Source organism: Arvicola amphibius, chromosome X (assembly GCF_903992535.2).
Source record: "Arvicola amphibius chromosome X, mArvAmp1.2, whole genome shotgun sequence".
NCBI classification, from domain to species: Eukaryota; Metazoa; Chordata; class Mammalia; order Rodentia; family Cricetidae; genus Arvicola; species Arvicola amphibius.
Genome location: NC_052065.1, coordinates 10046497 through 10062543, shown reverse-complemented (window position 1 = coordinate 10062543; position 16047 = coordinate 10046497). Strand labels below are relative to the sequence as shown.

The following is a 16047-nucleotide window of genomic DNA, read 5'->3' as shown; positions in this document are numbered from 1 at the left end:
TAAAAGATCATTCTTGTCTTTATTATCGGATATGAGCATGTTTTAATAGACGAGTTTCATGTGTGTGACTGCAACATCAAAATAATACAGAGTCTTTTCAACAAATTCCTCATCCATGTTAATTTCCTTTTTCAATAATTCTGAGTAGCAGTGTGGAACAGGGTTTCCACGCTGAGTAGTGCAACACTGATCATTACAATGAAGGTATCCAGGAAGCCTGAAAGTCATTTCTGGCTGACAAATAAGTTTATTTTCACTTGTTCAGAAAGAGGAAAACAATTTTAACTCATAAATTACATATTTACGTATAAGAACAAATTAATTTTCAATTCTATTTTTATCTTAAATAAAGAACAATCAAAGCATTCCATGATAATTTTGGCAAAAACTAGAAGCAAACATAAAAGAAATAGTAGTATAGAATAAATAAAGCCAAGAGTTAACATGTCTCAGGCTACCATGAATATTGGCACTGTTTACTATCCGTACACCTGTCTCAATGCATTGAAATTTGAGTAAGACTCAACAGTTTGGACCAGGTCATTTATCTCCAATAAAAGAAGCCCTGCCGTAACTTCCGCATTTTAAAAAGTACTCTCTAGCATTTGTGTTCTCATATAAACAAAACACAAATATATCTCTTTTATATTCATGGCAACCAGGTAATAGGCATGTTAAGATACTCTTTAAAAAGGTTTGCAAATGAAATTTTAAAAATCCTGTACAGAATCACAATACTGACAGAATCGAATGCCCACAAGCGCCTTGCTGCTTTTCTTTCGTCCTTTTCCCACAAAAACCCATGCAAAAGAGTTCAAAGGATTAATAGTACATTATCATAGGTAATTTGGGACTCAACAACCCATGGCTCTAGATGGCCGTGACTATGACTGAGAAATTCCACAAGGGACTGCGTTCTCTGACACCTTGCAGACTTTTTACTCTATAAATAAACCATTCTGGAGGAAAACCTCTCTGTACCCTGGCAACACTCATCAGAAATCAGCTAGGCCACAGCGACAGGGAGGGACTTCCATACAGAAGACTGGATAGCAGCTGGTTTTGAGATGGTACACCTCTTCTGTTCTGCTCAGAAACCACAAAGGTGTTTCCGGGGACTAAACTGGGCACTACAAAAGCAGAGGATGGGCCCGTACTAGGGTCAACAGTGGTATCGGTCCGTAGAACTTAGAAATCAACATTTCTTCACATGCACACACATGCATACACACATTCACAAATACATACACACACAATACACATACAAATACACACACACACACACACACACACACACACGGACAAGGGCTCTTCCTAAGAGAATGCATAAAGCCGGTTCAGAGAGGTACTTGGAGCACGCCAGTGATGATCTCCTGAAGTCCAGTAGCTTGAGCATTTCGGTATGTCTGCTGGTTCACCACTTCGGGTTCACTAGTCCTTAGTCTCAGCAACCATCTAGCTCAACGTTCATACGTAGCACGTACACAAACATGCTGGCAACCAATCAGTGGTCTGACGCTCAAGAAATCGGATTACATGTAACCCTTGAGTGGACCCAGTAGGTGTCTAAGAACATGACTTCAATGCTCAATGAAGGCTACATGAACTGGACTTAAAACAGCTCACACAACTGTTGTACCTCCCTAAAGAAAGCTTGTAAACATCTGGTAAATGTGAACTAATGGTATAATGTTTAAAACTGGCCAAGAAAGATCCAGAAACATTTGGCCTTTCAGCACCCAAGGCTCCCAAAATATAATGTTAAAACATCTCTGCTAGAGGGATCTCAGTAATCTGAAAAATGTCATGCCTGAGTGGTTAAACCATTCTCCCCCCCCCCCAAATTTTAAGAAGTGCAAGGAGTTTCCACACTCAGGAATTGCATAAGTGTTTACCTTTCTTCAGAAAACAAAAATAGTGAATGATACAGAGGTAGCATAATTTACTAAACCAACTCTGAAACCCAAAAAAACAAAAGAGCAAGGTAATTTTCAAATGCTAACAGGAGTATTGCGAGAGGCTAAGACGTGTGGACTTGGGCCTGCTTCTACCTGCTTTTGGATACCTTATCATTCCCATCTCCTTTCTCATCACAAGGACATTGATACACCCAGGCTCCCCTTGGCCCAGTAGCATCTACCGCAACATCAATGATAGAGTCTGGAGTCATCCATTGCAGGAAAATGAGGAAGAGATAGCTGAACACTGCCAGCAAAGCAAAAATGTAGCCTGTCACTGGGCCACAATGAGAGATGAGCCTGTTCAATCTCTTGTGCATTGGCAACACAGTTTCCTTCGACACACGCTCATATACCTAGAAGAGAGAAGGTGACAATGAGCACTCTGAGCCACCACATGCCTGTAACAAAGGGTGATCCATGACCCACAATGACCAGGAGCATCTGGCAAACACACGTTGAGAGAATCACCCATGCTTGCTGTCACTTTTCACTGTGCTCGCCACTGACTTAATTCTGGGCTAAACACCGAGTAACACCGAGAGCAGTCAGCTGACTCCGGAATACCATAAGTCCTATAAGGTCAGAAGACGGTTTCAGCAGGCAGGCATACTGTTGAGTTGGGCCAATGCCTCACAGGGTGAAGAGAGTGCTCACTAATGCCTAGCAGGCGGCACACACAATCACAGCACTGTACTGAGGATGGATGGAGACTCTACAGAGAAAGGCCTTCTACACTGCAAGTAAAGCAGGGAGAAGATGGGGCAGATGCTGAGCGGCAGAGTCAGTAAAAACAATGCTAAGGAGAACCAAGAGGACTGCGCTAAGAACTGGGGGTTGGTGCTTGCTCAGTAAAACGCTGCTCATCCCGCCTCCTGAAAACCTTAGACATGCAAACTTTGTCTCCCTGGAAACTGGAGAAAGTCACAATGGGTGGCCTTCGAAGGCTTGCTGCCTGTTCAGCTAGCTCTTCTACCCTGGGGACAATTTAAATACAAACACTTTAATCAGAATGATGTTGAGGGACTGAGGCCAATGGATGGTAACTAAAAAATAAAAGTAAAAGTGTTCCTTATTAACAGGAACTCTAACTTCTTTTGGAGACAGAATTTTGTGCAGCACAGACTGGCCTCAAATTCAGTAGGTGGCTGAGGACAGTCCTGAAGCGCTCATTTTGTTACTACCTCCAGAATGCTGGGCTCAGAGGTGTCTACCACCATGCCCAACTTTCCAAATTACTTTTTAATCAATGTTCTAAGCAACCCAGTCAAATTAAAAGGAGTCGAAAAGGATCAAAATGTCTGTGAGGTAAAAGACAAAATAACTTTTTTGTCCATCTTCACTTGAGGTCAATTAATTTATTATCCTAAGTAATAAACAATTTACAACTATGAAAAGAACTATTTTAAATAAGGATTTACCTTTTTCTGTTTGTCTGTATTTTTGAGATAGTATAGCACAGAACTATCCTGAAACTCACTGTTCTGCCCAGGTTGGCCTGGAACTCATGGTCATCCTCCTGCCTCAGACCCCAAGTGTAAATCACCATGCCCGACTGGATTTTTTTTCTTTTTCTTTTTTGCCCCCTTTTCTTTCTTTTTTTCGAATATTTTTGTACCACAAATTAGTAGAAATATAAAAGAAAGCATACATGATGTTTTACTATTATCTCAAAGCAAAACTGTAAGAAAAAATACCATTACAAAAATGCTTAGCACCTTTAACACAGGCTGATAAATCACCATTGCAATTCTGCCTTGAGTTTGGCTTACTCAGCTCAGACTTTGGAGGTTTGCATGATGACAAAGTCAAATCACAATTTACAGAGCTATGATTTCAAATCAGGGTGGAGTCCAAGATCACCAAAAAAACCTGTCTGGCCAAATAGTCCTGCCAACCATAATCCAAACTGCATTTCTGTTCCACAAGGAACAAGTCAGAATTTAAGGTGTGGTTGGGGCGGTAAGTGGACACAAGAATGAGTAAGCAGTCTGAAGAAGCCGTCCACATGATTCTGATTATGCACCCCCACGGGCAACTGGCACTCAGTCCAACTTCCCGAAAAAAGGTGCTTATTTCCCTAAGTTGATATACCTCTTCAGTCAAAGTTATGTCTGTTTCCAACATCTTTTATATCAATAAAACATATAGTATATGTCTACTTTTAGAGATTGATCTCATAAACGAGAACTTGTATCTCAAACCAAGAAAGATTCTCCAGGTCGGACATCTACTGCTCCCTGTATTTAACACCCAAACCATAAATCCCCGACTCGAAACTTATAGCCTTGCCATGCTGCTCAACTGTCTTCCTGTTACAGGATTTACTGGTCTGCTTTTTCTTTCTTTTCTTTCAAGAAAGGGTTTCTCTGTGTAGTTTTGGCTGTCCTAGATCTAGCTCTGTAGATCAGACTGGCCTCACACTCACAGAGATTCACCTGCCTCTGCCTTCCAAGTACTGGGCCTGAGGACAAGCACCACCACCGCCCGCCTGGTACAGGATCTCTACATACGAAGAAAGCAAGGTGTTTTCCTCAGCTTGGCAAGCGGTAACCTGAGGAATGAGGCAGAAATAGACGCAAGGGGGGCCTAACAGACGACACCAAGCAGAATAAATACCACAGCGTTTCCCACAATTGCCCTTTTGAAGGATCTGTCAATACGGAATATGTCTTTTTGGAAAGTTCCTGTGGCTCTTTTCTCATTGGTGTCTTTAATTTCACATATATTTTGAATTCTAATATAGTGTCAATCAACCTAAAGTTATGACACTCCTTTGTGGCCTTGGCATATCAGTCATCAGGAAAAGAGTTCCAAGAGTTCTGGGAAGTATTCTGACTCAACATTCATAATTTAGAGCAGGTACTGCAATCATTTGCTAGCAATAGGCCCTACATGCTGCAGAATTAGAAACAGCCCCAACACAAAGAGAATCTAGAAACTTTTGTGACTTCTTTAGGGAGTTTAATGAGACTAGACTGTGTTGTTCCTATTGTCAGAGGCCGGGGCAGTGATTTCTGTAGAAAATCAGCCAAGCGTGTGCACCAAACCTGATGCAGAAATAATTACTTCTTTCCTTTTCGAAGGGCTCATGCCCTTAAACCAAAACTCAAGGGGCAAGCCTGTTCAGGAGAGAGAGCAAAGGTACATGCAAACATGGAGGAACTGGCACAATCTTTTACCGACACGTGACACACCTTCTCAGTTCGCTCTGCCACATTCCGCCAGGTGTAGAAAGCCTTTACTACATTGTGGATATTTTCTGGAGTTGGCAACGTTCCCGACTTCACTTGGAAAATAGCTTTTTCCAGGCCTTCACACAGAGATTTTACTGAAGGCTCACATAAAATAATAAGATTTTCCGGAAGGACTTCAGGAATGCCACCAACCTTCGTGCTGACAACCTTAAAAAGACCAGAGAGAGCACGGGATGCACTGGGACCATTTCTCAGGAAAAGCAAAAGATCAAGCTAAATGATATTAATTTGCCATGTACTACAAATACCGAATCCCACGAATCCCACAAGAGAAGCCCTTAGAGTGTTTTACCTGCAGACCACAACTGGCGGCTTCCACGATCGCCATGCAGAAGGCTTCAGTGAGGGAGGTGTTAAGAAAAATATGTCCTTGAACTAAGACATTTCTAACTTCCTTGTGTTCTAAAGCGCCCAAAAGTTGCACCCTAAATTTTGTAATGAGAGGAAGAAAAAAAAGGTGTAAAAAAATTAAAAAGTCATGATGCAAAAGAAATTTAATTTCTAAGCCAAGTTTGTCATCTGTATTACTCTTATTGATACTAATGCTTCCTACCTCAAAAGATATAAACCCCAACATAATAGAAACAACTTTAGAAACCTATTGGGTTACAGCTCATACAATGCAATTTCATCTTTTCCAAAACTAGTTTGTGCTTAATGAATATTATATTTTTTAAGACAGGGTCTTACTATGTAGGTCTGGCTGTCCTGGAACTCATTCCGTAGACCAGGCTAGCCTCAAACTCACAGAGATCCGCCTGCCTCTGCCTCTTCCTCCCAAGTACTGGGATTAAAGGCATGAACCACTACACCTAGCTAACATAATCATAACATAATATATTATGTTATGATATATTATATATTATATATTATTATGATATATTATATATATATAATATATTATGATTATGATAACATAATCATAAGTAAATGTTAAAAAGTGTCATTTCTAAGTGGGGAAAAACCTTTTAAAAATCAGCACTTCATATAACATGCATTGTATGTTAAAGAAATTATGGAGGAAAGGATATGTTCGAACCAATATATGTACAGCGATTTACATGACTAGATCATGACACGTAAATCATAACATAAGATGGCTTGGAAACCTGCAACCATTTCCAGCCAAGGTTCTCCCCCAACCCCGTGCCTCCAACACCTGAACCCAAGTCAATATTCAGCTAACGGACAAAAGCTGTGTATTCTGTAAGCTTTCTTATTTGGTAGAAATTCACACAAGAAACCAACATGCCTTCTATTTGCATGCCCCTTCTAAACAGAAGCAGGAGCACAGCTAAGTCAGGCATGTGGTCAAAAGCAAACATAAACAACTGCCATTTTCACACCACAATGCCTTGGGAGCCGTTAATACCTGTCATGTAGTTGGTATCTTTCCCGTACTTCTTCCAAAATGATTCGCTTTGGCCCCTCTCCTCCAATTAGGAAGTTTAATTCTTGGTATTTCTGACAGAGTTCAGGGATTATACCACTAAGCAAATCAGTCCCTGAAATCATAAAGTTAAATATCGGAAATATTAATATTTAACACTTAAAAAACTCACCAGAGTCCCTGAGAATCCACTCGTCTTAAGAATCAACTATAGCTAGCCTCCTTAAAATAGACATACCAAGCCTCTTAACCTTTTCCCAGAAGTGGGGAGTCATGTACCAACTGCCATTGGTTCCCAAGAGTTACAACACCCGAAGATACAGGTACGGACAAGCGTTGCTACTGCCACATACCCAAGTCATGAGCAATCCTGCTTCAACTTTGTAGTCTTTAAGACACTCACTTGTTCATACCGCCTACCTGGAAATGGTGACGGAGATAGCTAACGCTTGTTAGCTATCTCCAGAGCACACAGCTGACTAGAAATCTAGGTCTCGCTCCAGCTTTGGTTTTTTAAGACCAGTCCACCCTATAATCATGCCCTAGTAGATGCAGAGACATATATATAAGTCCAAAGTCTCCAGCTATAAAAAATCAACAGGTCTATGACTCCACTTCTTGCAGCAGGAAAGGGCTAAGCAATAGTCTTAGCTACTGCTTTCACGCTGTTCAGACTGCAGTTTGCACAGGGGATTTCAGAATGTAATCCCCTCGGCTGTAAGATCATTATAGTTCAGAGACCTAAGGCTATAGCTTCCTTTTTTTTTAAAAAAAAAAAAGAAATGGTTTTCATCTCATATGTAAGCATAATCTCAGGAGATATAATGCAATAGAAAAAGGCACAGCCTACTGGTATAAAGAGTAGCTAGCTAAAGCCACAGTAATGCTGACACTACTTAGGAACTTGGTTCATCGACAATTACAAACCATATGTTCAAAAGTAAACATGAAATAATCTATTGAGCCGAGTTTATTCAATTAAAAAATGCATACACATAAATTTGCATATGCACACAAAGTCCATTTTTCCCATCAATCTTCCTCAAAATAGACAGACCGATTATAACGCGTGATGGGAAAATACAGGTTCACGTGGATTTTCTTTTCTTTATAGATTACAAACCCACACCTTCTTTCATATTGCATGAATTATGTGGATAATGATGAATCCCTATGGATTCTCATTCAGTGTTCTTTTGATCCAACTAAAAGGAACAATCAGATGGCGGGTGTGGTTTGTCATTGCCCAGCCATGTGACCCTGGCAAACACTCGGGCACTACACATGCAGTCTCACTTTGCACCCTCAGAATGGCCCGGATTCATAAGGGATCCAAAGAAGTGAATTTCAAAAGACAAAGGAAATCCCTTTAGTCTTTACTTTGAGATACTGAACATATAGATAAAAAAATACTCGCTCCACGTATCTGACTTCTTTTGGGACATTTTCTGCTCTAAGCTTCTACCTGACAAGATAAACCACAACAAAATCATTTCCCCCACAGATTCTTTCCTTAATACGAAATTTTGCTTTGGCTATTGTGAGGTTCTGAAGTTGCCCATGTCTCTGGAAGCGACTCAGCATTTAGCCACTTTGTGCAATCAGCAACAGGTTTTTCAAAATGACTATGTACACCAAAAATCAATTCAGTTGTAGGTTTCCTGGGTGATGAAGGCTTCCCATTAGCATCCTTGTTTCCAGTCTACACCCATCAGCTGAACTGCTGGAGAGCCAGGAAATGCCTCAGTACCACTTAACACTTGGCTTCCTACGCTTTCTCCTTTTCCTGCCTTTAAAAGAAAATATTAAGTGCCCATTCTTCATACAAAAAAAGAAGGGAGCAATCATCACAGCTGTAGACAATGGCGACATTTACTGAACAGGCTATATTCACTATCTACTTCAAATGTACACGGTCATTTAATCCTGATTTAAAAAAAAAAAACAACCTTATACGCAACGGAGTCAGTCAGCACAATCAATGCTGTATTATAGTACTCTAGGAATAAAGCAGGTTTTCCCCTCCTCACTATAAAACAAACAACCAAAAAGCAACAAGCTTACTCTGGCTAGAGTCTAAGAGGACTCCAACACAAACCACAACACACAAAATGACCACCAGTCACCACATTCACACAAAATAGACCCCAAAACCCCCTCTGATTAAAACTGACTTTAAAGCACAGTCCAACCATGTTTTAAGAATGTTCAGATCTGATCCAGCATAACACTGGCCAGACTGAGGGGAGGGGCACAGGCAGACCTTGACTCAAGAGCTAGATGCATTTGTGATCTGTTACTTACTGCGTTACCTTGGGTGAGTTACTTACCCTCTCTGAGAACTGTTTTGTCTGTTACGTGCAGGTAACATCTACCCTACAGTTGTTGGGGTAAGTGGGGTACTGTACCATGGACAGGCTATCGACTGCAGAATACAAATGTTGTCTTTACCACTGCAGCAAGCAGCTGGAGGTGCCTACACAGAGAATGGTGGGAAACCCTGACTAGATGGAAGAAGGCTCAGAAGCCAGCCTTTTCTCCACAAAAGCTGGGCAAGGAGAACATGGCTTTATCCTCTTAATCTACTTCAATGGGCCTTAGAAATCTGGGAATTACAGTATTAGGAAGGAATGGATCTTATTATAACTACTCACATGTGAGTTAGGGACATGGCCTTTGCTCTTCACGTTACATTTTGCAGGTGCCTGGCCTATGATGACAGTTCAGTTTATCTGTTGAATTACTGAATTGAAAACAGGAAAGACCATATTTTGACTCCATTCTTGCTAGTTCTGATGGTTAAACTACCACATTAATGAGATAAAGTAACACGTTTAACCTTTGTATGAGTAGTTGTGGAGATCTTCAATCACACGCACCGTCATACCTTCTCATCTATCTCAGCAAGGTAAGCTATCTGATTAAAAAAAAATTGGGGCAAAGTTTTAAAGTTATAATATATACATCACCAGTATCCCAGAAAGGGTACAGAATACAGAATTCCATTAATATCATCTTGATTAAACAGCAAGACATGATTTCCTTTATCCCAGAGAATGCAACTGAGTCCAAGTTTTCTAACTTAAGGGCGTTGTTCAGAAGTATGACAATCATCACCTATACTGACCACTGCCAGCTCCCAAATACACTGCTACATGACAGAACATAGCCTGTTGGCATTTCTCCAGATTCATCTTGTGCCCATTTTCCTTGCGACTGTGTTGAATAATCTAATTAAGTATCTATCACATAAGCTGACATGTTTCTACAAAGGCTAAATAGTTTGAAAGAGCCAAATAAATGAATGCCAAAAAAAGGCAGTCCTTGTCAGATGAGAGGTGACCTAAACTGGAGAGTAAAACTGAAAAAATAATTTTTTTTTACTCCAGCTCATGGTTTCAAACATTGTGGTCCCCTCCTTTAAAGGAAACCCAGAGTAGCAATGGTTGGCCCTGTGAAAGCAACTGCGCAAACCAGCGCAGCAGGAAGCAGTGAGCTCAGCTCATTCTCGAGTCCTAGAGCTCTCAACCAAGCTCCCTACAATTCAGCCCGTGTGCAAACGTTTCAAATTCAAATAGTTAAGGAGAGCATGTAGCATTTGTTACTGACTCCCTGCCCCGCAAGCCTTCAATGGTATTTCTGACTATTGGACAGCTTTTCACAAAGCACCAAGAGACGGTTTCCAGGTTAAAAAGCAGGTTGCTTCGTATGTGTAATAAACACAAATGCTACATGGGACCATTAGTGCCACAGAAATTGGAAAACCAGCAGCAAGAACACAATACTCCTGAGAGATAACAGAAGATGGAGGTGGAGGATAATCTAAGCAAAGATCTTTATAAGAGTTATCTCTGATCCATCACTAAGTTCCTGTTGTGACCCAAACAAATAAAAAGGGCCGCAGAACTATCAAGTGACCTATCTTTGATCAGCAATGAGCCAGTTTCTGACCCTGGGCCACCTACTCCTTCATCACTTGACTCTCTATATCAATGCCTTGCAGATGACCAGATAAAATCAGCAAGCCTCAGGACAGCAAGTGCCCGAAAGGCCTACTGATTTTGAATAATGTGTACAGCACGGTACAAAAGACAAGAAGTTTGCCAATGGGAACCGTCATTAGGGCCATCTCTGAATAAAACAGTCACAGATGTGCTATGTGAACTTTGGAAAACTGCAATTAATAAACCATTACTTCTGCAATCCAAAAGCAAAGGCCACAGAGCACATTCTGTTCGGACTACCCATGCAGGGCGCCTGAACTTTTACGAAGATCTGATTAGAGGACATCGGGTAAACGCTTTGCTTGTTGTTCAGTAATCATTACAACATCAAGGGTTGGGGCAGCATTCGTAGCCACTCTATACATTTTTCTTATTAGATGTATAAACTTGATATCTGACCTTCCCTTGCAACAGTTACAAGTCAGTGTAAAACCACCACACAACATAAAAAGGCAAGCAATCATTATATACAAGTATTGAACAGTTTTCTACAAGGAATAAAAAAAAAAAGTCGTCAAGGCAAAGAGAGCTACTATTTCATTACCTTTTCTGTAAACAAGTCTGCTGACAACAACAATAGTTATTAAACTATCATGCCTCCTAAATGGCTCTGGAGTGAAGTCAGTAGGATCTACAGCGTTAGGAATGACGGACACTATTTCAGGATTCAGTGCTGCTCTTAGGACAGTGTTTTCCTTACTAGTATAAGAGACGCAAATGATGTGGTTTGTGTCACAGAGAGACACAGTTAGAAGCTTGTTTGTAAGCACCGAGCTGACATCAGCAAATCCAAAAAGGGAATGGTCTGTGAAGACTGTCTGAAGCCCCATTGTCTTGGCGTGGAAGAGAGCATCATGGGCCATGGCAGAAAAAGAACTGTGGGAATGGATTATGGTAACTCTCTCCCGAACAAATATGTACCTGAGCAATGGCAGACTGTGAAAGAGAGTCGTGGCTGTAGATTGGTTGTACATGACTCTGAGTGGCAAGTAATAAACTTTGAGGCCGTTGGTGAGGTAACGGATGCCCTTTCGATTTCCGTACGCATGGGTGACAATTATGACCTTGTGCCCCCTCTCGATGAGGCACTGAGAGAGCTGGTAAATGTGGCTTTCCACACCTCCCATGTTTGGGTAGAAAAAGTCAGACACCATGCATATATTGTGGGTGCGGGTCCTGTTGGTGGAAAGACGTCGGGGGCTAACCCGGGATGGCTTCACGGAGGGAGGCTGGCCATGCCCACCTCGTCTTCTATTGGCCATACTGATGTAGTTCAGGCATGAGTTCTCAAAACAAGCCAGTTAAGAAATGTGTCTTTGGTCACCTGAAAGATAAAAACAGGACATCAGCTCAAAGCCACATCCCATTTTCTATTCCAAATCCTGTAAGAAATAGTTTTAATGTTAAGGCAATTTTTTAAAGTTTTCCCCCTAAATTTATTCATTGGTCATTTACTTGCTTAGCATGGGGACATGTTATATGACAAAACTAGATTCTGCAATGTGTTAACTGAGCTAGGAAACTGGCCCGTTTTGGGGTTGAGACAGGATTTCTCTGTATAGCTTTGGTGCCTGTCTTGGAACTAGCTCTTGTAGACCAGGCTGGCCTCTAACTCACAGAGATCCGCCTGCCTCTGCCTCCTGATTGCTAGGATTAAAGTTGTGTGCCACCACTGCCCGGCTTGGAAACTGGTACACTTTAAATGTTAGGCCATAGTACATAATGGTTTGCCACAGTAACAAACCAATTCTTTCCAATAAGTAAGCATATATCCATATTGTTCCCCCTCTCCTCTTATCACTTTATCGGCTGCTACTTATTAAGTCGCTATATATCCAACACTACACAAAGAGTTTTCTATATGCTATATGTGTCCAGTTGACACACCTAAATAAAGCATCAATTCTCTAATGCAAATTCTAAAGCTTAAAGAAGTTAGAGGGAACACAATATGGTTGGCTTTTCATTAGTGATCCTCTCTACCCATATTTTTTTAAACCAGATTTTATCTATATAGCTCACACTGGCCTTGAACTCTAATATCCCCAGCCTCTGCCTCCTGAGGGCTGGGATTACAGGCTTGCACCACCGCACCCCAGAATGTCCCTTACATTTGGACTATTTAAGTCACAGGACATGGTACAAGTGACACACAAATCTTTGACCTCTGCATATAAAAGGTCTGAAGGCTTTCACTTCTGTAGTTAGCACATAAGTCACACAACTATTGGGCTAGAAGGACTTGGGGGAAGCCAGGCGTGGTGGCACACGCCTTTAATCCCAGCACTCAGGAGGCAGAGGCATTTTGTGGATCTCTTGGATTTCAAGGCCAGCCTGGTCTACAGAGTGAGTTCCAGGACAACCAGAGCTACACAGAGAAACCCTGTCTCGAAAACAACCAAAAAAAAAAAACCTAAAACAAAAGGAGGACATGGGGGAGACAATAAAGAGAGACAGTGCTTACAGGCTACATGGAGAGGAAGGGCCCAGCCATCTCTATGTCCTGACCTGTGCCTAATCTCTAGGAAGACCATTAGCTAAATGCAGCCACCCCAGCAACCCCTAAAAAGACTCATAAGAGTATCACTAGTTAAGACTAGGAGCAGATTCCAGAATTATACAAAATAGCAAAAAGACTGTTGCTTTCTAGTGTTACCTTTTGTTCTGGATTATTATGAGGCAGAAAAGAATACTAAAACAGGCTAGGTTCTGAACCTAACTATACTGGTACACTGTCTATTTTTATAAAAAAAATTTACAGGAACATGGCTTGCTCATTCATTTATGTGAATGGCTACTTCTATGCTATGATGCAGAGTGGCTTTGAAAGAGATCATATGACCCATAGAGCCTAAAATATTTGCCATCTGGCTCGTCACAGAAAATGTCCCGATGGCTGCTGCACAGTTCGGCTAGCGATCCAGTTCATCCATAGTGTTCCGCTGGTTAGCTTTGTGATTTCCACTAAAACACAACAGGAGCTAGAGATTTCTCTTCAAGTGTTACCTGGAACTCATGCTGCAGACCATCCAGCTTCTCCTTCCTTATTCAAGAATGCTGACACTCAAACTGCTCCCTTCTCTTTTCTGAGCCCCTTTTAGTTATGTAGGCCTTTCCTCCACGAGTGCCCTCCTTTCGGCGCAGACTCTGGAAAGAAACACAGAACTGGGCATGGGCTATTGGTGTGGGTTCTTTCCTACCTCTTCTTTTGTTAAATTCTGGTTTTTCGAGACAGGGCTTCTCTATGTATCTCTGGCTGTCCTGGAACTTGCTCTGTAGACCAGGTTGGCCTTGAACTCACAGAGATCTGCCTGCCTCTGCCTCCCAAGTGCTGGAATTAAAGGTATGTGCCACCAACACCTGGCAGAAATGCTTCTTTTAGGGAGTCTCCTAAAGCTACGCTGATATAAAATGCTCATTCAAAACTCAGTTCTATAGATGCTTACACGTTTAACACTAGAGCCTTGGAGATCTAAGATGGTAAAAATCCTTATATTAGATCTATAAGGCTGTAAGAACTCAATGGAGAATTACTGTCCTAAAAGCCAAGTTTCTGGTCTCACTTGCAAACTATCTGTGCTGGTTTTCTCCAACAAATTCATCTATGCTTCTAAATACTCTCAGAAACACAGAGTGGGGAGGCAAGGGAGGAGCATGGAGTTGGGTGGCAGAGGGTTAAAGGGCTCCAGAGACTGGACTACTGGGGGTACTCTGCCATATAAAACTGGAAAAAGAAAAGAGAGAAGGTCGAACTTGCAACCAATAAATAAATAACGACAGCAAGAAAACATCAAGTTTGCAGAAAGAAAGGAAAGTCTCGTTAACACTTTTAAGCAGCTACCGCTGTTCTACTGCGGTGTGTCACCTAAATCAGAATCTTTAGTCCAATTCAGCTTTAAGAAATGAATGATAAGGAAAACAGAAGTAATAAATCAAATGAAATTATCTGAAAGCCTGTCATCGACCTCCAATGTTCTGTTGGAAGTCTGCCTGCCAGCAGGCTATCCTAAAATCTTTACTGTGTAAAAGCTCAACATATTGCATGCTCATTGAATCTTAGCTTCTATAGGTTACGGGAGGCTGTAAAATCTGGTGAATTCTCACTCGAACGTTACAAGTTGAGCAGTCTGTCCAACGCAAATGACAAAGTCAAGAAGACCTCAAAATTCTCGATCATGGCCAGGGAACTCCCTTATTAGCAGAAGCTCCTGAGGAGCCTTAGAGGGGGATCGGACAGGGCTGAGGAATCAGATTCGTACTTCAATCCAGTTCCAGGACAGCGCCCCCGCATGACTCCCTCAGAGGCAAGTTGGGTGCACTAGAGCCAAAGAGAGGGTCAGCCGGGTCCATCAGTCACCTCTCCGAGATCAGGCAAGGTCTGAGCAGACCCAAAGGGAGTCATAAAGAGTCCTGAGGTTCCAGTTCCTTGCTCTACTAAACTCAGCCGAGGAACCGGCTCCAGCTCTCAACCCTCAACCTCATTTAACTCAGGAGACCCTCGGACCCGACTTCGGTGCCTCCGGCCGGGTGGGCTTCATCCCCCTCCACAGCCTGCCACGCTCTTACAAGAACCGCACAAGCTCGTCCGAAAGCGCGGCAGAGCATTGCAAAGGACAGCTAAGACGCGCACTTACCCTCGAGTCCCATGGCCGCCTCTGTCCGGACCTCCCGCGGCTGTAAGCGGAATCCCGCCCCGCTGTTCCAAAGCACCAATCAGAAGCGTCCGCGACCCGAGCGCCGCGCCCCCTTGATAGCCAATCACATAGAGGTTCTGAATACACGTGAAAGAGAGACGCCCAGTCATTCCCAACTCTCCAGCGCCAGAGTGTAGCGTCAGCGAGCGCTGGAGCACGTCTCCTAAGAGCTGCGGAAGGTCCCGGGCGGACGTACCCTAGTTGCCTAGTTACAGCGTCTCTTTTCAGGAAGCCCTGTCTCTCTCCGCCTCCTTCCGGTTAGAGACACTTGCTGGAGGAAGGCTGGGGAAATCAGGGTCAGGGCGGTTTATGATCAGTACCTTATCCTACTCAATCACGCTGGTTCTTATCACTCTGCACTCTGACACGGTTGCTAAATGCAATAAATAAAAGTACACAGTTACGGAAAAGAACCCACAGCAAGTCAAAAACGAAATTATGAACTTTGAATTTCAGACCTACTTTTCAATGAATGTCCCAAAGACTGAGGACATTCCTTTTAAAAGTTCTGATTTGGTATTTTGTCTTAGAACTCTACAGTCCAGGTAGGAAGAAATCTTAAGTATAACCTGAAATGCTCCCCTTCCAACTGGTGCAGTCCTCAGTCAAAAGTGTCTTGAGGTCTGGAGCCAGATCATGGTGTAGTGGTGCTTGGCTGAGAATACAGACTCCATGTGATTGTTCTAGTTAGTGGTCACCCACTCTTTACAGTTGGTACTTGCGGTTCCTTGGCACTGCCACTTC

The 16047-nt window shown here is 42.3% G+C and overlaps 1 protein-coding gene across 7 annotated transcripts; it reads right to left on the bottom strand.

Annotated features, from left to right (window-relative positions):
* Positions 1 to 15281, bottom strand: Piga (phosphatidylinositol glycan anchor biosynthesis class A). Of its 7 annotated transcripts, none has more exons than XM_038317285.2 (7): positions 15244 to 15280; positions 13616 to 13756; positions 11154 to 11933; positions 6588 to 6720; positions 5508 to 5640; positions 5156 to 5362; positions 1 to 2314 (listed from the first exon to the last, which is right to left on the bottom strand). In XM_038317285.2, exons 3-7 carry the CDS (start codon positions 11869 to 11871, stop codon positions 2048 to 2050), a joined length of 1458 nt encoding a protein of 485 aa, XP_038173213.1. In that variant the 5' UTR covers positions 11872 to 11933; positions 13616 to 13756; positions 15244 to 15280; the 3' UTR covers positions 1 to 2047. The 7 variants fall into 7 exon arrangements, with proteins under 7 accessions (XP_038173213.1, XP_038173220.1, XP_038173215.1 ...); XM_038317292.2 differs by having other exon boundaries at positions 11853 to 11933; XM_038317287.2 differs by lacking the exon at positions 13616 to 13756 and having other exon boundaries at positions 15244 to 15281.
* Positions 15282 to 16047: the final 766 nt, after the last annotated feature.